This window comes from Cynoglossus semilaevis, chromosome 11, assembly GCF_000523025.1.
Source record: "Cynoglossus semilaevis isolate Cse_v1.0 chromosome 11, Cse_v1.0, whole genome shotgun sequence".
In the NCBI taxonomy this organism is placed as follows: Eukaryota; Metazoa; Chordata; class Actinopteri; order Pleuronectiformes; family Cynoglossidae; genus Cynoglossus; species Cynoglossus semilaevis.
The window spans coordinates 612,130-636,023 of NC_024317.1; the positions used below are offsets into that span (position 1 = coordinate 612,130).

Consider the following 23,894-nt stretch of genomic DNA (forward strand, 5'->3'; position numbering starts at 1 on the left):
GGGGGGGGCACCAAGACTGTGGGGGGGCGGAGGAGGGGCTTCTTCACAAACCCGGAGGGAGAAAGAATAGAGTATTTTGTTATCGTCCAATCAGAGGGTGACAGTATGTATATATCTATATTGTATATATGTGATGAAAATGCATTGGCTTTTTGTGTGACACTACCTTTACCTGTATCTGGTTCTACATTCAGTGTTTCAGTGTTGATAATATATATTTGGTTTGTTCTCTTTGATTTATTTTTGTTGTTGTTGTTCTGTTGATTTTGTCTTTTGTCATTTCCTGTTTTTTTTCCCTCCTTCTCGTCCTTTATTTCCTTGTTGTCGTTTATTGCACGGTTTATTACTTTTGTCACCGATGAGGTGACACAGCTAATCTTTGTATTCGTTTTAGTGCTGTAAAATAACTCAAGTGTTATTAGAATTGTCGATACCACCGCCCACTCCCCGACCCCCGACCCCCCTCTTTACCCCCGATATGCATGAATGGCACTTAAAAGAAAATAAAATATGATAACTTCACTGTGGAATATCGTGCTGCTGCTGCTGCTTCTTTCAAAAGACGAGTTTTACATCAGCGACATGAGAGCAGAACCCCCTAGGGGTCTGCAGTGGTACTGCCTTTAACTTGACAATTTTTATATATTTTTAAAGAAATTGTAATGTCTGTAAAACATATTCAATTCAATTGTAGATGAAACAGTCAAATACATAATAATGAACATAGTTTCAGTCATAAACATGGGGGGGGGCGGTTCCTGCTGTATCTTTCCATCAGTTTGGGGGTCTTGACCTAAATATCTTGAAGCCCCCTGGTGGAGATGATGAAGTGTGTGACGGCTGTTTCCTCTTCGTCACTCGACGACACCCACATTCATCAGACTTCACAGCAAAATGTCAAACAGGAGCGGGCGTGTTGTGATAAACGTGTTCTTTAAAGGTGGAATTTACAAAGTACTCAAAAATACACACAAAAACTACATTTGTGCAGCAGGCTGCCCTCTAGCTGTACATTTCATGGTTACAGATTCTTCCCTTCCTTCAAACACAGACATGAATATTGATGAACCGTCCAGGGTTCGAGTCTCAGCTTCTGTTGGACCAGTCCTTCATAAATGTTGTCAAACCTGAGGTACCTGACCCGACCCGACCCGACCTGACCCGACCCGACCCACAGGTTGTTTTGTTTTGTTTCTGTTGCAGTAGCAGAGAGCAGTGTTCGACCGTGGACTCCATGAGCACAAAGCGGGATTCAAACACAAAAACGCCTCCGTAGTTTCACCGACGAAGAGGAAAGAATGAAGTGAAAGTGTTTATTTTATTTTCTTAACTCCACACTGTCATTCTTCAACAGTGTTTAAACATTTGTAGAATGTAATTATCATTAATTATGACTCCTCCCCCTCCTGACAAAGGGAAGAGGCTTGATGTAACTCCTGAGGCACCTGCAGCGTTGGAACATGCTGGAACAACACGGCAGCTCCCGGTGACAAAAGTCAACACTTTCAAGTGTGGACTTGACTTAATCCCACTTCTCTTTTCCAGCTCTGTCGAGCACAGGGGCTGCGTTCTTCACACTCGTCTGTCTGTTAGGGTTTGGGTTTTAATGTCCTCCTGACAACAGGAGGAAACACAGCAGGGCAAAGGTGAAACATTGGTGAAAATGTCCCAGCTGGGCTCCTGTAGGACACAGTCACAGTGACCCACAAATACAGACGTGAACGTTCGCTAACGGAGCTGAACCCATGTTCTGTCTCTGTAGATGTGGTCGACGGAGAAATGGTCTTTTTATGATATTGTCCATATAAGTCCATTCTCGTGTGTAGTTTGTTTTTATTTTTTGCTTCCGGTAAAAAATAAACCTTATACAAAATAGTTACTCAGAAAAACACGTGTATTTTTAATTACGGGACACGTGATCAGTGTGATTTAACTTCAGTTTCCAACTCTTCACAGATCAGGTCAGAGACATAACCAGTTGTAGCGCAGCACCCTCTAGTGGCCACGGCTGTCTTCTGTACATAATCGTTACCACCTCGACCACCGGTGTGAGTGGGTGCAGCCTACAACAACCGGCCCAGATAATTCGACCTCAGATTTCCTGATAATTAACGTTTAAATCTAATTAAATATTTGTGTCATTCTGAGTGAAAGTAAAACAGGAAGAAGAAAATATGAACGTGTTTCACATTCTCTACACAAAACAAAGCACAATACGTAACATGAGATGAAAAAAATGATATCACATTATTGTATATTTTGTGTACATTTTATATAAAATACAATCTGTTGACAGTAATGTTTGTGTTTTTGTTGTGGTGTCAGGCTCGACTTCACAGTCAGGAGCAACAGTGGAAACTCTGGATGAAATACCCACCCGTGTGTCGGGTTTTGTCTGCTCTGTTTGGAGAACGTTCGTCTGGACATCGAGTGTCTGAATCTGAAGCTGCTGGATTCAAGAAACACCAGACGTTAATGTGTTCAAATGATTTCTTTTATTTGAGTTTGGACTAAAGAAAAAGAAAAAGTTGAGTTATTAGTCAGTGATCGGTGAGGTTAAAACGGATGGTTTAGTTACAGCAGGTAAATGACAAGTAACTGGTGTAAACGGTGAATAAATGACGACGACTGGGAGGAACGTTACTGACCGGGTGTCAGTCAGTCAGTCAGTCAGTCAGTTAGTCAGAAAGTCAGTCAGTCAGTCAGTCAGTCAGTTAGTTAGGAGGGGGAGGACATAGTTCGATGGATCAGAGTCACATTTGTGTGTTGTAGGAAGGTGTTCTGTAAATAAATAAATAAACTAGATGTCGCTAACCATTAGCATCAGGCTACGTCTGAGGAAAACTGGAGGAAGGTCGTAGTTTTTAATGGGTTAAAAACAAACAATTTTCCGATGATCAGGTCTTCATTTGACTTTCTCAGTGTTCACCTGGTATAGATGAACATACACTAATGCAGTAATTCTCCCTAATGTTTACAAACGTAACGCCAGTCTGCCCCCTGCTGGCGTTAATACAGACGGGACTGTGCACAGCACTTCAGGAATCCTTCAGTGATTCATCAGAAAACTTTAAGGAGTGAAAACCAAGTCCTGCGTCGGCGGTTGTGGAGGTTCTGCCCTGAGCTCTGGGCCATAATCTCTGGTTAATGTTTGACTGATCTCATGTGAGAACGTCTGGACTCAGACAAAGTTCAGATTTAAATATATTTTCTTTACTTTGACCTTTTCAGGCCTTGGCTCCTCAGGGACAGATGGGGCTGCTCCGTGTTCCCAAACATCCTGGAAAACCTGGAAAATGAAGGAGCAACTTTCCAGTTGTTGAAAATGTTTGAAAAAATAATTAGAAGGAGTTCTTGTTCCCTGTTGTCACCGTGTCGTCTGGAGAAACTTCTCACCGTCACAGCACCATGTGATGGTGTGTCTGCTGAAAACATCTTTAAAAAGTCCTGGAAAATACAGTCGCGGGGCGGAATGGGGGGGTCACTGCACATTTACCAACTAATTACCCCCCCCCCCCCCCCCCCCCTCCAGAGTTCATTTAGGAACTGTGGACCACTGGGGGGAAGTGATCCGGCAACTAGGTTGTAATAATGATTACAGTTCTCTCTCTACAGTTCTGCTCTTTAAAGTATATTTGTGGTAAAATTCCAAATGTTTATATATATGTGTGTGTTTATATATTTGTGTATATGAGTGTGTTTACCCCAGTGCTGCCCTCTAGTGCATTAATGTCACCTGAACTGTGCTGGTGTATAGACTGTGTATCTCCATGGTTGGTCACAAAATAAAGTCAACATTGGTTTAAATTTAGAGTCAGTCATAGTTGGACTGTTTCATCACACTGTGACGTCACAGTAACGATGACGTCACCCACACACTACATTCTTACATACTGAACACTGTGACCTTCTTATCCTCACCTCCTCTGACCCACGCCCTTCCACCTACTTCCACTAGTCTAACATCACCAGTTTAACTAGTTGTTCACCACAGCATCACGTGGTCTCTTCCTCCACCTGTCATTGGTCAGCGCTTAACTTTATTTACACTTTTCTGTTGACATTCTTTGTACCTGAATGGTGTCTTTTTGCACTTTTAATATTTAATATTATTTATTAAGGACCTAGTGATATGATTATTATTATTATTATTATTATTGTTGTTGTTGTTGTTGTTGTTGTTGTCATTATTAACAATGCTGTGTTTACCATTTTCATTCACATCATTAATGATAAACCACAGTGTGTGTGTGTGTGTGTGTGTGTGTATACCCCCAGACAGTGTTGTTCCTTGAACCCCAACACACACCTAGACACACAAACAGTCAGACACAGTAGATGCACGGTGTCCCAAATACACTACGACCCCCCTGTCCCCCCGCCCCCGCCTCCCCTTCAGCAAGCCGGGCTGTGATTGGAGGTCGAGCTCATCTCTCATTGTTGCAGCCTATCCGGTGAGGAGTGGAGCCGCTGCTGTGGTTCACGGTGGAAGACAACCCTGAGATAACAGCTGCACTGGAGGAAGAAAGAACCAGCAGCCCGAACAGGAACAACTCAGCCAGGACGAAACGAGGTGAGGCCGCGGAGCTGTAGTACGAACCCCCGCTGCTGCCCTGCGCGTGTGTGTGACGGTGTGTGTGGGTTGTAAACCCGGGCAGAGTTGTTTTTTTGTCTGCAGCTCAGTGGAAGTTGTGTGAAGGCACAGCTAGCTTAGCCACATCTGAAGGTAGGCTAGTAGTGGGGGCTAACGTTAACGGTAGCTCTGTCTGTCTGTCTGTCTGTGTGAGTGAGTGTGTGTTCTTATGTGTGGGTGTGAGAAGGGGGGGGGGGGGGGCGGCTCATGTGCACTCTTCATTCCCCACCTAAAAGTCGCTTATTTAGCCTTTCACACTTAGCTCGGAGGCGACTGCGTTTCCGACAGACGCCGTTTTTAGCAGTTCTACCGAGCATCGGGGAAACTTTTTCCCGTCAGCCTTTTCTTTCTTCCTCCTCGGTCCTGGCGGAGTGGAGGATGTGACCTTCCTTCAGTTCCCAGAGCGTGAAAGCCATCAGTCGGTGAGTGCTGTCTGACTCGGTGATGGCCTAGCAGCCGAGCTAATTTCGCTCCGTCCGTCCACGGCGGACAAGTTCCCCGGTGTAGACCTCCGGACAGCCGTCACTGTCTGTATCGTGTCTGACGTCGTGTCTTTAGATTCCCCTAAACTTCGATTTCGTCCTCAGAATAACCAGTTGATCGAGTTATCAGACCTGTGTTTGCATGCTAACAGTAGGCTAAAGAGCTAGGTCTGAAGACACGGATGTTCCACAGCACGGAGACAAACGAGAAACTCAGCAAAAGGTCGATTTTCGATCCTGAACCGAGTCAAAGTTGACGCTCTGTGTTATAACGTAGTTGTACAGAGTGAAAACTAACGTCACGGAAGTTTAAACTGAAGCTTTCAACACATTCGAAGTGAAATAATTCATAATATGAAACGTTTGAGTTCCTTCTTCACCATCTGTTCTCCAGAAAACATGACAAACTCCAAGGATGAAGTCGGTTTTGTTGGTACTGCTTTATGTAACAGTGGCAAACAGCAAATCAACTACAACAAATGTAAACTTCACACATCTGTTTTTGGAACACACTCAGAGGTTTTAGGGCACAGACAAAGACTGGAAAAGTCTTAAAAGTAAACTGCAACTGTCATTTCTCAACTCTTTGTACCAGAATGTGTCAGAAAAAGATCATCCTAACAAAAGTGTTGTGCAAGAATGCAGTGACTGTTCTGTCAAAATCCACCATCAGCGTTATGACTAGAACCAGACCAACGTTAGCAGTCGTCTCTAAGAAATGTCAGGTCAAACACGTTGTTTTAGTCAGTGTTTTTATGACATGACTTCGTGTCTGTACGACATTGTGACGTCTAACCCCGAGGTCGTGTAAGCGCGCTGCAGGGGCAAACTTGACAGAGTGAACCCACCTGTCCCGTTGGCGTCACTGTAGTATCAACTTCCTCCATGTTAGCTGACGTTCATGTGATGCCTCTGTGCTGAACAGACATGTGACGTAGTGAGAGTGATTATGAAATATTAATGCTCTTTGATTGAGGAAATGTTGTTTTCTGCAGCAGGATCTTTCTTCCTGTTCTGTTCAGATGACTGACCTGCAGCGTGTTCCCGTCCTATCTCTGAACGAGGCCTTGAAGGCAGGGTCAGATGACCTTGTGGAGACACACCTCTTATAAGGCCTCGTCCCAGAAGCCTCTGCTCTAGAGTCAGACCAGGCTCAGAAGGATCTGATGTTTGACATCACCTTGATTTAATTACAGCAGCAGGCAGTGCAGTCTAACAGTTTCATCTTAGACTCTTCTATCATTAGCTGTTGTACTTGGTAACTCACCGTTCTGTTTGATTTTAAAATGATTATGAAACAATGATGAAATGATTGTGCTAATACATTTAAATCCACTATTATTTTAAAAGGAATTAACCTTTGTTGATGAAACGCTGTGTTCCTTTTGGTAACTTCTCCATCTTTTATAATCAAATTGATTTATAATGAAATAAATAAACATATCTCATTGAATGACGGGCTACTTTTCATTCCTAGAACTCTGCTCAGTTGTTTTCTTTGAAGAAATGCTTTTATTTTGCAACAAATGTTACAAACTAATGTGTCTGTGTTTCAGTTTTAGAGGCAGACGGGCTGGTCTGGGTGTGTTTACCAGGACACGTGTAACTAAAGCTACAGTCAAGGAGATGTGGGATGGAGAGGAAGGTAAATCACACTTTTCCCTGGATCAGATTCAGTGAGGATCTGCAGCTGAGCCCTGTGTCTAGAGGTGTATTTAACTATTGACCATCGTGTCTAACAGGTCTGAAGGAGGAGGTTGAGAGTTCGGCCTCAGAAACCTCACAAGAACTCCAAAAAAGCCATCCCAAGGGAAACGGTGAGCGCCAAGATGTGTCGGCACAACTGATGGACACAGAAAATGGGGAGGAGGAGGAAGAGGGGGAGGAGGATGAAGAAGATGAGGAGGAAGAGGAAGATGCTGCTCCCGATAATTTGATTGGTCCGACTGGCCCTCAACATTCAGTTGCTGCAGATTCCATTCATGTTAAATCACTGACCTCTAGAGAAATAAGCCATAAAAATTCAGAGCAAAACTTAAAGGTGTCCCAGTTCAAAGGACAGGAGCCAGAGGTTGATCCTGACCTGGACATCGACCCTGAACCCGACGGTGACCTTGAAAGCGACCCTCACGGAGAGTCCTATCCCTGTAAACATTGTGAGCGTCATTTCTCCACTAAGCAGGGTTTAGAACGGCACATCCACATTCATGGTATCTCCAATCGGCAGACGCAGCTGTTCAAGTGCCGATACTGCAGTAAATCATTTGGCTCACAGGTCGGGAGGCGTCGGCATGAGAGGAGACATGAGAGTGGACATAAGAAAAGGCCTGGCTCTCTTGCCGGAACCGCTGGCCTTCTGAGTCCTGTGACGCAGACCGATGGCTCCAGTCCAGACTGCACCAGCCCCACGGGGCAGTATGTCGCCGTGGGCTCCCAGTTCAGTGTAGGACCGCTGCACAACACTGAGCTGCAGAGGAAGGAGTTAGGTCTCCACGCTGACCCTCACTTCACATTGGATGATAACGGTGAGTCCAAGGAACTCCACCCGTGCAAGTATTGCAGTAAAGCCTTTGGCACACACACCAACATGAGGCGACACCAGCGGAGAATACACGAGCGCCACCTGTTACCAAAAGGAGTTCGCAGGAAAGGGATGTTGCTGCAGGAGGCCGCAGCGCAGCAACAGCAGCTGCCCGGGGAGTCTTCCAGCACCAGCCCTCCACCCGTTTACATGCCCAGTGCAGACACGGAGGACGAGGTGGACAGGGACGATTACGCAGTGGACATATCCAAAAACATCTCAGAGAACTTGAGCTTCTACATCGACGGAAAGATCGTCTCCACCAATGCGGAGAGCAGCTGTGAGGTGATAGAGGTGGACTCCAGGTCGGCAACGTTGTTCGGCCTTGACACCGTCATCATCAGTCCAAATCAGTTTGGTCAGACACTGAAGGTGGAGGGGAGACAGAGTGGAGCAAAGCAGGTCTCCAACACCACTCAGGCAGCGTCCAAGAGGAGAACATCGACTCCGCCATCCTTTGTTCCCAGCCTTAAAGTAGAAACTGAATCGTCTCATTTCACGGCTTCGTCCTCGTCTTCATCTTCTACATCTTCCTCATCCAACCTAATAGTAGGAGGACTGTTCCAACCAGCCTCAGACACATCTCCATTCCTTAGAGAGAAGACGGTTTATCTGTCACCGAAACTAAAACAGCTGCTTCAGACGCAGGATATTCAGAAGTCGACCATCACCCTGATAACAGAGAGCCATAGATTAGTGTCACCGCTGTCCGTCACGCAGGTGTCAGGTTCTTCAGCGAGGTTCAAAAGAAGAACATCGTCCCCCCCGTCCTCTCCGCAGCTCAGTCCTGCCTCTAAAACTGATTCTTGTAAAGCTGAGGTGACCAGTCCATACACACTCAAGGTGCCAAAGCTCGAGAACCTCAGTCTGTCGCCTTCAGGGAGTGTGGTGGACAAAGATGACGGGGACACCCAAAGTCCTTCAGGAAAACACCAGCACAGCCCCGCGGCGAGCAGTGGAGGTCATTCCTGTAATCAACAGCCGTTAGATCTGTCCAACTCCATCATTCGTAAAAATGAAATCCTGAACAAGGTTCCTGGAGATTCAGCTCTGGATTTAAGCCTCACTCGTAAGCTGACTGTTGAGCCTGAAGTCAAAGGAAATCCAGGGCCGCAGCCGTTAATCAAAAAGCGGAAGCCCAACACCAGCATGCTGGAGAAAGTGCTCATGAATGAATATGTAGGTTTGACTGTGCCAGGAGAGGAGAGCTCCTCGGTGCTGGCCAACATGAGTTCTTTTCACTCTCTGTCTCCGTCTGCCACCTCAGAGTCTGCCCACCCGTCTCCACCCTCTTTGACCCCCGTCACTATGAACCCTTCTTCACCTGGCACCTCCAGCGTAACCTCCCCTACTCCACCTCCCCCTGTGCTCCCCACAGTGCCGTCGCCCCTGGCCGTGCCCGGCTCCCCGACCTCTCAGCCTTCACCACTTCCTGTTTTATTCCCCAAAATGTCTCCACGATCGCCGGAACACCAGTCTGATTCAGAGGACGACGTGGGAGCAGAGGAAGAGGAGCGTGTGGCCCAGTCGTCTGACTCTCCAGTTACTGATAACATTAACTGCCCCTCACCCAGCCCCCCTCAGTCTCCATCACAGGACGTGTCCGTTCACGACAGGCAGCAGAACGGCAGTTTAAACCAGGACTCTACTGATGAAACCTCTTTGAAACCTGACTCTGCTGCTCTGCTGCCTCAGACAGAACCCTCATCTTCATCACACTCTCCATCGCAGGATCCAGCTCCGACACCGTCTCTCCACAAGATTAACATTAAAGAAGAGCCTCAACAATGGAATGGTGAGGTCGCTGTTGTGAATAATGCACTCGGGGATGACGTTGACGCTTCACCTCAGCCTGCTGCTCCTCGTGGTGCCTCTGAAAAAGCCCCTCAGATGCAGGAGGTTGACGGAGCGTACGGCAAGACGTTTGTGTGTAACGTGTGCGAGGAGCCGTTCAGCTCCATCAAAGAACTGAGTGGACACATCATAGAGCATGCTGCTGATTGGCCCTTCAAGTGTGAATTCTGTGTGCAGCTCTTCAGCGACGCCCCCTCCCTGCTGGCTCATCGGACAACACTACACGGAGTGGGCAACATCTTTGTTTGTTCTGTCTGTTCCAAAGAATTTGCCTTTCTCTGTAACCTCCAGCAGCACCAAAAGGATCTGCATCCAGATGAGACGTGTTCCAATACCACGGTGGAGAGCGGCAAGCTCAGACCGCAGAACTACACCGATCCGTCCAGAGCCAAAGAGGAAAGCAGTCCATCGACTCCAGCACCAGAAGTGACCGGTGAGTCTGTGGCACTCGTTGAACCTGATGTCAATGGTAATCTTCCAGAAGAAGAAGAAGAAGAAGAAGCAGAAGAAGCAGAGGACCCCAACGAGGAGCTCTACACTACAATAAAGATCATGGCCTCAGGAGGAGGAAAGCCTAAAGGACCAGACGTACGCCTGGGCATTAATCAACACTACCCCAGTTATAAACCCCCTCCGTTCCCCTATCACAGCCGTTCTCATGCTAGTTCCGTAGCTTCAGCCACTAACTTCACCACCCACAACATACCACAGACGTTCAGCACCGCCATTCGCTGCACCAAGTGTGGCAACAGCTTTGACAACATGCCCGAGCTGCACCAGCACATATTAGCCTGCGCTAACGCTAGTGATAAGAAGCGATACACGCCCAAGAAAAACCCCATCCCCCTGAAACAAATAGTAAACAGCCCCAACGGAGCGGTTTCACCGACAGCCGCCGCCGCCACCGCCGCCGGCCAGAGTCCTTTCCGTAGAATGGGTCAGCCGAAGAGACTCAATTTCAACCAGGACGCCATGAAAACAAAGATGAGTGCGCTCAGTAAAAAGAAGAACCAGCTGGTCCAAAAAGCCATATCACAGAAGAATAAAGCCTCCACGACCGCAAAGAAAGTCACGGTTAAAAAAGAAGAAGAGCCAGTTTCTAACGTCTGCCCCCACTGCAGCCGCGAGTTTACTTACCCCGCGAGTCTCAGTAAACATATGGCCGTCAGCTGTCCAAAGAAGCCTGCTGTGACAAAGGGGAAAAAAGGTCCAGCCACGGTGAAGAGAGAGGCAGAGAGGGCCGTGAGTCTCAGAAAGAAATCCTCAGAGCCTGAAATACAGCAAATAAAAACCGAGCCTAAAACTCTGGGAAAGACGAGAACTCGGAGCTCCAGCGCAGCAAACCCAGAACCCGTCAAGGCCGGCAAAGGAAGAACCGCTGCCCCTCTGGGTCAACTTAAGAGACCTGCGCCGTCTCCAGCCACCGCTTCTGCTAGCAAGAAAACCAAGAAGGGCCAGCTTCAGTCGCTACCTCCCCCCCTGCCAGCCCCGGACACATCTGTGGACGCTGCTCCACAGCAGACCCCCGTGAGGACACGAGTGGACAAGGACGCAGCCCCCAAGAAATCAGCAGAGACCAAACCTGCACCACTGAAGCCACAGCAGCTGAAGAAAGAGGAGCGCTTTGCCCTGAGAACAAGAGAGAGAGTCGGAGGTCCAGTGACCAGGAGATCACAGATGTCCAGCACAGCGCCCCCTGCTGAGGGGAAAAGTGAGGAGCCACCAGTTCAAGACTCTAAAGAGACCCAGGTGGGAGCACGTTGACCACAGAACATATCCTGAAACTGGTTATAATGTTTTAAAGTTCAAACCTGTGATTGAAAATGTGACTCGGTCTCAGACGTTTGTGTCTGTGTTTCAGGAGACGCTGACAAAGTGAGTCAGACCAACACTGATAACTGTGGTTCTGGGAGGACGCTCGCTGAGCTCTCAGGCAGCAGGTCGGAATCACAGACACTGACAGAACTGACGCTGACGTTTGTGTTGGAAATGTTTCGCTCCAGACAAAGTGAAGTTGGTTAAAGTCAACTGCCGTTTGCTGGACTTGAGGAGAGACTTTTTTATCCTTTGTCTCCTCATGTCTAAAAACCTGAGCCTCCACTTCTGCCAGCATTGCAAAAAAAGAAGACAACAAAAAAGAGGACGTTTAAATGACAACGAGTTAATATATATATATATACGTTAATGTGTCATAACTTGACCCAAAACCGTAAAACTAGGGCTCCATTTGTACTGGGAAGCTGAGCTATTGCAAACGTCAATCACCCATCACTTAGCCTAAAGGATTCTAGTTTGTGCTTTTGTTTCTTTTACCGCCCCCCTCTGTTGAGATTAGAGATGGACGTGGACTCTCTTACTGCATGTGCTAAATAGTAGATTAAGCGAATTCTTCCATGTCTTTCACAGCGGGTGTCGACTTGGGTTCAAACCTCATTTGCATCTTTTGATTTAAATTTCTGTAGTCTTTATATTGTAGGATATATCTGGTTGTTATTTGTTATTTTTGTTTGGGAAACAAAAATGAACATGGCAGTAGTGAACTGCAGCAGTTGGTCCTCAGGAACACTGTACATGTGAGTAGTAAGTATACGAATGCTATTGCTTGTCATCTTTTGGTCTGATTCTCTAAAAGTGTGTTTGTTTTAAGTCCGTTTCCTCCTCACTGTCTCTGTTTATCTGCCAGCAGCAGGTAATTCCACTTGTAAAATATTAGGGATTTATATGTAAACATCTTTTTAAATAATATCCATCTTTAAGAGATTTTCATTTTATTATTATTTTTTGTTGAAAATTCGCCCACTCGTCCCAGTGTTTTTACAGCACTTTAAAAACAAGATGCCAAATGTCCCGTCAGGATAAGAAACATTGGCTTTAATCATCACTGACAAATACTTTGTATGGAGGTTCACGGCACCACGAGCCCAGATGGTGCTCTGTGCTATTTTTACAGTTTTACAAATCCAACAGGAACATCGGTCGTTTCCCTTAAAGAAATTGAACAAAGTGAAAGTGAAGCTGACATTTATAGTAGTTTTTTAAAGCCAGGATGCACGATGATGCTGAACCCTGAACGGACGTGGATGAATGAAAAGAAGCTTTGTGTCAATTAAAAAAAAAAATTCAAACAATGAGGTCATCGTCTTCCACTGACTTCATGTTTATACATATATACTGTATAACTCCATTATGTCACGTTCCCAGCCAATTAAAAACCTTAGTTTAAGGTGGTTTTTTTTTTCTTCTCCCTCCCGCCCCCCCCCCCTTCCCTCCCCCCCCCCCCCCCCACACCACTCCATCCCCCCCCCCAGAGACAGACACTCGGGCAGTGCCTCACCGCTGAGAGCTGCAGCAAAGTCAATTGAATGATAGAATATGAATCTAATTTATTTTTCCTTGAGAAATTTTCAGCATTGATATTGTGTATTTAAGGATGAACAAAGACGACCCCCGACCCATGACCTCAAGTAAGACATTGCTGTAATTGACATAATAAAAGAAAGTTTTTCAACTTGTCCACTGGTGTTTTTTCTTGACATCAGTTTTATTGTGTGTTTATACATATATGTATTTATGTGGATACATGTATGTGTGTTTATCCAGATCTAACTCCACTGCAGTACATGAGGTATTCATCCATAAATTGATGTTTTTAACTTTTTTCCATCTTTAAAGCATTTAAACATCTTTTTGTGTTTTAAAATCAGAATTCCAAACGGAGCTGGTTAGCTGCTGGTTAGCTGCTGGTTAGCTGCTTCAACATCAGTGTCTTTGCTACAGGGAGGTTGATTTGTGGCTCAGAACCAACCTTTTAAATTATTTTCTCTGCTGTGTGACAGAAACGCTGAACAAAGAGAAAGTTTGAAGAAGTCCTATGAATAAAACGGAAGAAAAAGCTTAGAGAAACAATTACTGAACGTATTTGACTGTATGAAGTAATAAAGTATGACTTGGTAGTTTGTACACTTCCGGTGGGCGGTCCTTATAAGGCCCTAAGTTCCCGGCATTTGTAATTAATTTAGCAGCTCACGGAGAACGCGGAGAAGAAAAGCAGGTGAGGAAATGAATATGTTAACGATGGTTTAGTCGCTTTACTAGTCAGTAAAGTTTGTTATAATAAACTGTGTCGTTTGATAACGTCGAATTAATTGAAGAAACTCCCTGACGTGAGTGACATGAACTGAAGTAGCCCAGCGGGCTAGCCTTCTGTGGCTAATTACAGCTCAATAAACCGAACATTAGCCACAGAGATGACGAGGAAACGAACGTGTTTAGTGTTGGCTTCACCTTGTTGTTGTGTTTTTAACTTAAATGAAACTCACCCAGTGAAATAAAGGGAAACGAATTAAAACATATCGTCATATATTTACCTTTGGATTCTGTTTTTACCACAAACGTCATAATATTACATATTAACTTCACTTTATTCGGTGAATATAAACATCAAATATGGAGCCTATTTCAACTAAATCTGTTGTTTTTGTAATTATTTTACTTTTTAAATGTATTTTTACATCTTTTATTTATTTATTTTTATATCAATATAAAGCGTGTTGTGGTTTTTTTTTAACCAGTGAAAGTGTTGCATAAATAAACTTGAATCACTTTGACCTTTTCTATTGACGACTTATAAAGAAAAGTCAGTGACTTCACACAGGGAGCAGGTTAAGGACATTTATTCAGACATTTCTGGTCACACTCGGCAGATTTAAACTCCTACAGTCGGGGTCAGGTCAGGGTCACAGCAGTGACCATAAATACGTCCACTTTTCTCTGTGTATTTTCTGTAAATGGACCCTCCTGTCATGTTGGTGTCCTCCATCAGTCAAGACAAACGCTGAAACAAACGTGACACCTCCTGGGTCGGGGTCTGTGACGGACACGTGGGTTTATGATGACGGACGAGGTTACCAATTTAAAACCATCTGTGTGTGCGTTGTTGGAGCGTTTTATTCTTTATGGCTGGATGTGTTTTATCGGTGGTTTTGGTGAGTCCTGCACTGTTTGCTGTCACAGTGAAATATCACTGCACTCTCTGCTGATTGCTGTGTGTGCTGCCTCCGTTCTATTCATAAAAAGCAGTTCTGTGCTGCACTGTGACAAAGTAAAGTGGATTTAAAGGCTGCTGCAGGGTGTTGGTGCGGTGTTACAAGAACACACATGATTTTGTTCCTGGTAAAGCTGTGAAAAATATATGTCTTTTATAAAGTGAGCTGGGGGGTGTTTTGGTGTGGGGGTGTGGGGGGGGGGGGGGGGGGGGGGGGGGGGGGGTGTTTGGGAAGAATCTGACCTCACCACACATATGGGAAAACTAACATTGGAACAGAGGGATCTACATTTGGAATCACCAGAGAAGAAAGAAAATAAAACATCAGGAATATTTGACTGGGAGTTGGGAGTGCTGTCTAAGCAGGTGGAAAAGTAAACCCTGTTTTTGGTTTCAATGATTAACTGTGTCTTAATGTCTCCGTACACTTCAGTGTCAACTACATCTTTGTCACATTTGTCAGTTTCTGTGCAAACACTGATGATAAAATCCTTTCCAACAAAGGGCTGCAGACAAATCAAATCTGTTTCATTATCTGCCTGTGGCAGTAGGTGGCGCAGTAGGAGGGAACGGCAGCTGTTCGTTCATGACAATATACAGCAACCTGCAAAAAAAACCAAAAAACTCTTTGCCTTCGATTCCTGTTCAAAGAGAATGACATTAAAGCAGATGAAGCCCCAGAGCAGAGTCCTTCAGCCGAGCGCTCGTCTGTCGGACTTGAAAGTCATGTTTTTGTGCTGTTTTTGTTTCATGTTACAAACTTAGTGTGTTTGTTGCTGCCCCCTGGCTGAGGTTCTGTTCAATTTTAGTATCTGTGAAGCCAGGAGGGTTTTGTTTTTTGTTTAATGCCATGTCGTTGTCTTCTGACCTGCAGAGCCACCAGGTCCACCGTCCTCTCTGCCTCCTCTGAACATCCTGCTGTTTCTTTCCACAACAGGAGGATGTGATGCCAGGATGTGATGGCTGCGGTCAGGTCACTGCTGCGGCTGTAGTGTGAGTGTGGCTGTAGAAAGGCTCGGTGTCAGTGAGTTTCCTGCTTGTTATTATCGTCTCCATTCATCTGACGGTGACGTCCAGTGGAGTTTAGCACGACAGGAACTCCAGATGTTCATGAAGGAAAACAAACACATCTCAAAAAGTTAAATCATAAATAAGAATTGTTAGAATAAAACAGAAACATCACATTATTTGAAATCCATTTTTGAGCAAAGGTCAAAGAACCCGAAAAATATGATGTAAATTTTTCTAAAAAGGCTTCTACTTTGTAGTAACATTGTAGTACTACTGCTCTGAATATGAAATACAATGTTTATACGCAGTATTTCTGTCTTCACTCGTACTCTGTCTTCTTCTCTTCATGTCTTCTAGAACTGTGATCCTCCAGCATCAAACCCACCTTCTCACAGTGTCGTTTCTGCTGCAGTACCAGGAAACTGTGAGTTCATTTTCTTCACTCTGTACTGTGCACTACATGACCGTGTTGTTTTCCAGTTGAGTTACAAATGAAATTTTATTTTATTCTCCACGGTTTCTCTTCAAGACGACGCCTGGGGAAACCAGCCGTACTTCTCCACTTCTCCACTGCTCCACTTCTCCGTTCACGGGGGGAGGATGAAGCACCAGAGGAGAGAATCTGTTTCACAGCAGTTCCCTGGGCTCAAAGATAGATGGAGGGGATTTGCATAGGGTGGGGCGAGAGTGAGTGTAAGAGATATGAGAGGGAACAGGAGGACGAGGCAGAGAGAGATGTTACTGCTACGGTGCAGTGAAGGGAGGAGGAGGAGGAGGAGGAGGAGGAGGAGGAGGAACATCCACACACTCCTGCTCTGGTGTCCAGAGAACAAACACAGTCACTGAGGCTGAAGGAGGCGCTGCTCCACCTCCATCTCTCATATTCACCTCCTCCTCCTCCTCCTTAAGGAGCCACATGAGGAGGATCAGAGAGAGCAGCTCTGCAACTGGCTCCACCAGCTCCTATTAAAGTGTGTGTAACACTCACACACACACACACTGACTCAACTTTCCCATCCGCACACACACACACTGGCACACTGCAAAGCAGGAGGCACACCCCCTCCCCTCCCCTCATTGATGTAAGCAGCAGCAGCAGCAGCAGCAGCAGGAGGACGAGTGCAGAGGAGGACGGTCATCGTACCGATCACAGCAGCTTCTACAGCTGAAGGTAAAGTCTCTCCTCCTCCTCTTACATCCTCATCTTCACATGACGCAGTCCTTGGCATCCTCATCTTCACATGACGCAGTCCTCGGTGCTGACCTTCTCCCATCATCACCACCATCATCATCATCATCATCTTCTTCATCATCATCATCATCTCCTCCTCTCTCTACAGTGAGTGCCTGTGGGACAGCCATGGAGGACAGCATCACCTGCAGCCACGCCACCTTCTCCCAGGTGTTTGGACGTCAGGGACAGCTGATGCAGGCCAGTGAGTAGCTGCACACGTCACAAACGTTAGGACACGACAGTGGTGTGATTGGTTATTGAACTGATCCCACGTCTTGGTGTGGACTTCAGGTGAAGTGTTTGAAGTTTGGAGTGTGTTTGTGTTTGTGTTTGTGTCCAGACTGGTATAAACAGGATACAGGGTCATATATAAAACAACACTCCTGTCTGATTGTAGGGATTGATTTCTGCTCCTGTACGGTGGAGCAGCGGACATAAAAGATTCCTTCAGAAATAGGTTGTGAAAGTGCAGCAGTGTGTCAGTGGAGTGGACTCTAACAGACTCAGACTGAATGATCGAAACATCAACTCATCAGTGACTCCAACAACGGCAACACAACTCTGCAGTACTTTAATCAGGAACCATACAGTAGGACCGGAAGAGGTGGGTGAGCGATTGGGGAGTGGGGTACAGCATCCTCTCTGTCTCAGCTCGTGAAGTCAAACCATCAAACTGTAAAGACAGAGTGAGTCTTTGCACCGGGTTGTCATAAATCTTTGCCCCCCCCAGACCCCCCACCCTCCTCCAAAAACATCCTGTTCCACTGTTCACTTCTTTGACTTTGTCACGACAGCCTTTCATTCCTGGTTCCCTTCAATTAGCGCCACCAAGTGTCTAAATGGACCATTAATGCATCGTCGTTAACGACTTATTGATAATGAAACCATGACATCAGTTGTTTTTCTGACGATGGAGACTAATTATATTTCCTCTACGGTTAATTATAGACTTTATACTGTAGTTGGTGTGAGCGCAGAAACACAGATTAAGTTAGTGTAATTAATCACTATTAATCAAGGTCAATTGTCATTGGTAAATGTGGCGAAACATTTTTCTTGTGTATGTTTCAGACAAACAACGGCAGGTAGATGTGTGTGTGTGTGTGTGTGTGTGTGTGTGTGTGAACCATATTTAACAACATGAATCATCCGTCCACCTCGTCGTCCAGTTGACAGTCTTCACTCAGTCTGGTCTGACGTTGGAAACGTGTGTGAATGACATTAGTGTTGACTGTGGTGTTAAAGTAACAAAGTTGTTGTTGTTGTTGTTGTTGTTGTTGTTGTTTTCATCCGACTGGAGTCAGTGCTGGGGTCAGTGTTGGGGTCAGTGCTGGGGTCAGTGCTGTCAACATCAGGCTGAGTCAGAGTCAGAGATGGTTCTTGGTCATGATGACGACTGGAGGTCAGGGGTCAAGACAGCTGTCCTGTTAGAAATCACCTCATGTTGCAGTGCTCTTGTCCCAGTATTGTCAGTCATGTTCCGTCTTCCTAATTATTATTGTCCACAGAGCTGTACGATGAGTTTGACTGGAACTTTCCTTCACTGCTGTGACTTTGGTAGTTTTGTTGTTCTGATTGTTGTTCTGATTGTTGTTCTGATTGTTGTTCTTGTCATTTAATTTAAAAACTTTTTTTTTTATTTCTGCTGCAGATATTGTTATGGTCTGGTTGTTTATTCAGAGATGGTCTGTCTCTGAAGTTACTAGAAGCTTTTGCTGGAAATAATTTTTACCCGTTGCAGTTGAGCCTCCCCCCCCCCCCCCCCCCCCATCCACTGTATCCACAGAGTCTGTGCTCAAGTGCAGCCTTTTATAAATAATGCTCTTTGCCTGAACACGTCCTCAGGCCTCACGGCCTTTAATGATGGCAGCCTGGACTGTGGACGGTTTGCTGAGCCCTGATTGGACCTCAGTTTGAGTTTGGTTGATGGACTGGTTTTTACTGGACAGTTTTTTCACAGAGTTCAGAGTGAAGTCGAGTCGTTAACAGAACATATGAAATGTGGCGTGTGTGTGTGTGTGTGTGTGAAGAGAGTTTCCTGATTTAATGTAGATTATTATCGTTACAAATACTTATGTTCATGTTTGTAATATTGATGGTTTGGTTTTTAAGAGGTTAACGTTTCATCTTGGAGTTAGGATTAGAATTAGGCTCAGGTTAGGGCACGGATTAAGATTAGACACACGTTTGTAAGTGTTAAGTAAGATGTTAGGGATTGGAAATTAATTATCTCAAATGTGGCGTCGACCAGCGTGTGTGTGAGTGTGTGTGTGTGTGTGTGTGTTCTACCCCTGAAGGCTGTGACATTATAAAGAGAAGTAAAACAATCACAGGGTGTGTCAGCGGTGAAGTCGTATCACGTTACATGGTCTCACACACACACACACACACACACACTCTTCAACCAAAGCAGTGAAACCATATAAATAAAAAAAGTAAAAAATTAGAACCGACCAATCGTCCATGATCTTAATGTTTAAATCCTTTTCTTAAATTAATTAATCTTTTTTTTTTGACCATATCACACGTTAATCCCTGAGACCTGACGACCTGATCTTTTAGCTCTTTTGTCTCTAAAGTCTGCTGTAATGGATTCACAACAGATTTAGTCAGAAATGTAACAAATGACTGAAACTAAATGAACCAATCAGGGGACAGGGTCGACTTTTCACTCTTTTATGGGAAACTGTGAACAAATCTGTGGAAAGACTCCGTTGTCTCTTTGTACTGACACTCGTTTCCAGTTCATGTGTTTAAGCTGTGACTTAATATTTTGCCCCGAGCGAACGGCAAGTGATGCTGCTGTTTCTGAGAACTTCATTCATTATTAACCCCGTCTCCACCGTCTCCACCGTCCTGGTCATCGCCGCTCGCTCTCCTTCCTTTTATCCATCCTTTACCGCCGCTCACCGCAACGAAAAGTTCAGAGAGTTCACATCGACCAGAAGAAAAAACATATAAAAACGCCACGTTCACTTTTACTGCATTTGCACAAATTGCTGCGAACTCAGGATTCTGGCAGAAGGAGGAGTGGCAGCGCCGTGACACTTCAGCTGTTTCAGTCAGCTCACTGCTGCGGCCTGGGACTGTGGACATCTGTCCCCGTCCTCTCCCTGGTCTACACTCCGTCTTGTGTCTTAGGTGAAGGAGGTGGAGCTTCTGGCTCGGTGCTCATGTTGTAGAACCGTTAATGTATGAACCTCCTTAACTGAGCCGTTGGCCATGGAAACTCATGGACACCTGAGACCAAACACATTCTTTTTTTTTTCTTTCCTGCCTCTCTTCTTGGCCGAGATCCAGTGAAATATCGTGATAATCCCGTAAATATCCACGGCGGCTGCAGAGTTGTCTCTGAACGTCCCTCACTGTGGCTGAGGTTATCAGTTACAGTATTGATCCTGGACACGTCTCCATCCCTGTCCATACACGGCTCATTGGATCGCCCTCTCTTTTCTCATCCTTATATTGAATCAGAGAAACGCAGTAGTGCAGCGTGCTGGACTTCACATAGAGCGACACCTTCAGGTGACTCGGAGCAGTGACTGGGAATTCACAAGTTGGTAAATTTTAACGACAAACTAAAGAGTAACAAGATGAATGTGGTCCAGACGGAGTCTTCATGGCAGAGAGCCAACAGATCAATAAACTGATAGGTTCCTGTCAGTGGATCTGATGTTTACTACAGACATTAAACTGACTGACAGGTGGCTACTGACCACAGTCTTTAAACATGACGTAACCAGTGGTTGACTAAAATGTGTGGCAGGAGGAAAACGCTGACATGTTGACTAAGCATTTCTTAGCATTTCCTGAACAAGAACAACAACAACAGAAAAAAAAATCCAACCAACTTTGAAGACACAACAAATATTGTGAGTAAGTTGAGAGGAACTTCTTCCAGAGTGTTGCTGAAGTCCATGCTGTGCTTTCTGCATCATTAAACTCCTCTGTGACTCTGCTGACTCTGCACGTCTTCATCACCCGGCCCAGAAATGCTGGCCTCTTTTTTTTTTTTTTTTTTCCCAGCTCTTTCTGCCAGCCATAAACCCCGTAGTTATTATGCTCAGCCTTCATCTGCAGGCACACACACCGAGCTTCTTCCCAAAACCTCTTTGCTCTTCTCACAACACACCAGAGAGCAGATGGGAGACGGGGGGAGGAAGACGAGGGGCAGGCTGGGACGAGATAACGGTCGACACCTACAGCACCGCACGCAGACTGAACTCTGAAAAATAAACTTTATAGTCTAATCTCCCCTGTTACTGCAGATAACCCAACGCCGCGGAGCTGGAGATGATGAAGTCGTGTCACGCTGCTCGTCATGACTGCACCGTCAGACGGCAGCTCTGTGAGTCAGGGAGCGGTCCTCAGCAGAACCTGACATGTTCTGAGTCGGCGTTCGTTTGTTCCTGCAGCTGCTGCTGCTGCTGGGGTTATGAAATATAAGCAGTTTCTCGGGGCGTGTTTTTGTTTAAAATGCAGAAATGTAAACGTGGCTCCGTTCATTTGTGGTGAATGATGGCTGAGAGAGGAGTGTTAGTGTTCGTCTGCTGAAGCACCAATCAAGTACACTGAACTGTAAGAGTGTGTTTGTCTGAAGATCATCCACTGACGGTCGGTGTCAGAGGAGAGTTTTTGTTTCATCTCCATCGACCTGGGCTGAGATAATCAGCTCCGACCACAAAGAGTCTGACTGAGGATCTCAGGAGTTTAATAAGAGACTGTAAAGACAGTCTGGAGGGAGGTCATGTGACGTCTGCACCTGCACCTGCTCCTAAATGAAACTGAATGATTAATTAAGATAAAATAATCAAGTAATCCCTTTGGTCAGTTGATAATCTGTGACACTGCCCTCTGACTGTGTTTTCTTGTTCTGTGGTCTGCACCTCTCTGGATGTTTTTTTATGTGATAAAAGAACCACTAGGTGGCAGCAATACAAGGACACTTTGCACATTAATCCTTCAGATTTGACCCAGTATTTCCAGCTGGGCTCAGTCTGAACTGGAGGAGGAGATTCTCTGACAGAGTGGAAACTAAACTGAAACTTAGGTAAAGATTCAAACACTGATCCACACGCCAGTGAGAATGTGAGTGAGTCACCTCAGGTACCACTAGAGGGAGCCTCAGGTACCACCTGTGGTCCACAGACCACTGTGGTGAAGTGAAGCTTCATGGAGAAAAAACCAAACACTTTTCTTCTGCAGATCAGAAATCCACTGAGTTTAAACCTAATATAAAAATATCGTTAGATTCAAAACGTCCATTTGAATGATTGAATGAAAGTGATTTAATGTCCTTGACAGTTTGTAGAGCCACAGCTTTATCCTCATCTCCTGCTTCATGAAGAACAGTTATGTTTTGACCTCTCACTGCAGAGTTTCATCATCAGGGTTTGAAGACGACGCCTCAGGCAGATTATTAAAGAGCCATCACCAGCTGTAAGATGCAGTTGACGGTTCTAAACCTCAACTCACATTTGTTTGGATGGGGGGGGGGCATGTAGATGAAGAACGTACAAATGTCCTAATGGAGACGAATTTAACCAGGTTGATTTCACTGAACTGTTTAACAGCCCACGTAGATGATTGATCAGAGTCTCAGCGCTGCGTCAGATAATTAGGCCTTTGGTTCTAAGAGTTTTCTAACAGATGAAAGGTCAGTATGAGAGAAACTGTCATGAATTATTAAGTGCAGTCTTTTTTTTTTTTAAATGTTTGATTTTCCAGCGATGTTTCCCAGGATTATTCCTCGGCTGGATTAGGACGGATGTTTCTGAAGGTCCTGAAGGTTTTTTTTTTCTTCCCTAATCTCCCAGGATTATCAGGCCACTCAGGCTGCAGGGCAGACAGTGGCTCTTCCATCACTGCTCCTTCTGTATGCACCATGCTTCAAAGCTGCCATGTGGTGGCAATGTTGCTGTGGGCAAACTTCAGTCCCTGGTGCAGTTCTCTGTCTGTGCTGTGAATCTCTGAGCTGAACAACCAGCTCTGCTCGTCCCTGTGGGTCAGAAATGGTTTGACCTCCGCTAATTATTTATCAGCTTTCTAGAAACAGGTCAGAGGAACAACCTGCGCTGAGCAATTAGGTAGAAATGAGTGGAGCTGTTATTGGAGCGATGATGTTTGGTGGAGTTGGTGAAGACGTCTGCTGTAAATGACTTCCTGGTTCACTCTGTGTTTACTTCTTATAGAAAACTGTGAGTCATCTGCACTTTCTGGTTCCTACCTTTTACACACAAATAATCCAGATGAAATTATGAAAATGCAGGTGAACATTTTCCTTTGAGTGAGCTTTTAGTTTCCTGTGCAGCTGCAGAGCGACAGCCATAATTGTCATAATGACTCCAGCTCAGCCTGTGAAGATCGTCCTCTGTGATGCTGCCAGAACGTTCTCTCGCTGGGATGTCATTAACGCTAACACTAATGGTTCTGGGTTCAGTGATAACGCTGCAGCTGAATAACTTAAAGCTCCTCTGCTCAGGTTTCTCTCACGAGTCTCCGAGTCCTGACCTTAATCCTGTCGAGCTCCGTTTTAGAAAAGTGGAATGAGTTGGATTTTTTTGACAAATATCAGAACCTCATTTCACTGAATAAAAACCCATCTGCTGACACAGGTTTGGACCAGATTAGTATTGGACATAATTCAGGTGCCACGTGTTTGTCCACATGATGTTGACCTGGAGGAACAGCCTGTCGATAAAGGAGCGCTGCAGATAAGGTTTTTTTTACATTTTGTTGGTAATGTAATGAGTTCCAGTAAATTAATGACTTTAATCAAAGTTCCAAAACTTTTCCAGCTGAACCTGAATCTGTGAAGGAAACATTATGACTAACTATAAAATCATCTGCTCGGCCCAGTCTGTATATGTGGCAAATTAATATATTAGATTCATCAGCCAGATATACTGTAAAGTGATGTAGTAAAGTGATGTAGTAAAGTGATGTAGTACTACACACAAATGATGAAGGATGTCCTGTGTCCAACAACCAGTAACTAACCCAGTACTAATGTGAGTTGGATTTCACTGAAGGGAGTCCACGTACCACCGGCGGTG

At 45.2% G+C, this 23,894-nt stretch overlaps 2 protein-coding genes across 2 annotated transcripts in view; both read left to right on the plus strand.

The window, feature by feature from the left end:
* The first annotated feature begins 1,390 nt into the window (after positions 1 to 1,390).
* Positions 1,391 to 12,658, plus strand: prdm2b (PR domain containing 2, with ZNF domain b). Its single transcript, XM_008319620.3, has 6 exons — positions 1,391 to 1,486; positions 2,326 to 2,471; positions 4,511 to 4,573; positions 6,672 to 6,760; positions 6,858 to 11,299; positions 11,412 to 12,658. The coding sequence occupies exons 1-6, from the start codon at positions 1,391 to 1,393 to the stop codon at positions 11,427 to 11,429; spliced, it is 4,854 nt and encodes a 1,617-aa protein (XP_008317842.2). The 3' UTR covers positions 11,430 to 12,658.
* Positions 12,659 to 12,833: 175 nt separating this feature from the next.
* kaznb (kazrin, periplakin interacting protein b) overlaps positions 12,834 to 23,894 on the plus strand; it is a 53,791-nt gene continuing 42,730 nt past the window's right edge. Inside the window, exons 1-5 of the mRNA XM_008319619.3 lie at positions 12,834 to 13,601; positions 15,469 to 15,587; positions 15,963 to 16,029; positions 16,135 to 16,776; positions 16,946 to 17,041. Of these exons, the coding sequence (XP_008317841.1) occupies positions 16,966 to 17,041 (76 nt within the window). The 5' untranslated portion in view covers positions 12,834 to 13,601; positions 15,469 to 15,587; positions 15,963 to 16,029; positions 16,135 to 16,776; positions 16,946 to 16,965. The remainder of the gene's footprint in view (positions 13,602 to 15,468; positions 15,588 to 15,962; positions 16,030 to 16,134; positions 16,777 to 16,945; positions 17,042 to 23,894) is intronic.

Coding starts and splice junctions, on each gene's coding strand:
- prdm2b (XM_008319620.3), top strand. CDS start 1,391: ATGACTCCTCCCCCTCCTGACAAAGGGAAGAGGCTTGATGTAACTCCT. Junction 1,487..2,325: donor GAACAACACGGCAGCTCCCG/GTGACAAAAGTC, acceptor TTGTGGTGTCAG/GCTCGACTTCACAGTCAGGA. Junction 4,574..6,671: donor CTCAGCCAGGACGAAACGAG/GTGAGGCCGCGG, acceptor TCTGTGTTTCAG/TTTTAGAGGCAGACGGGCTG.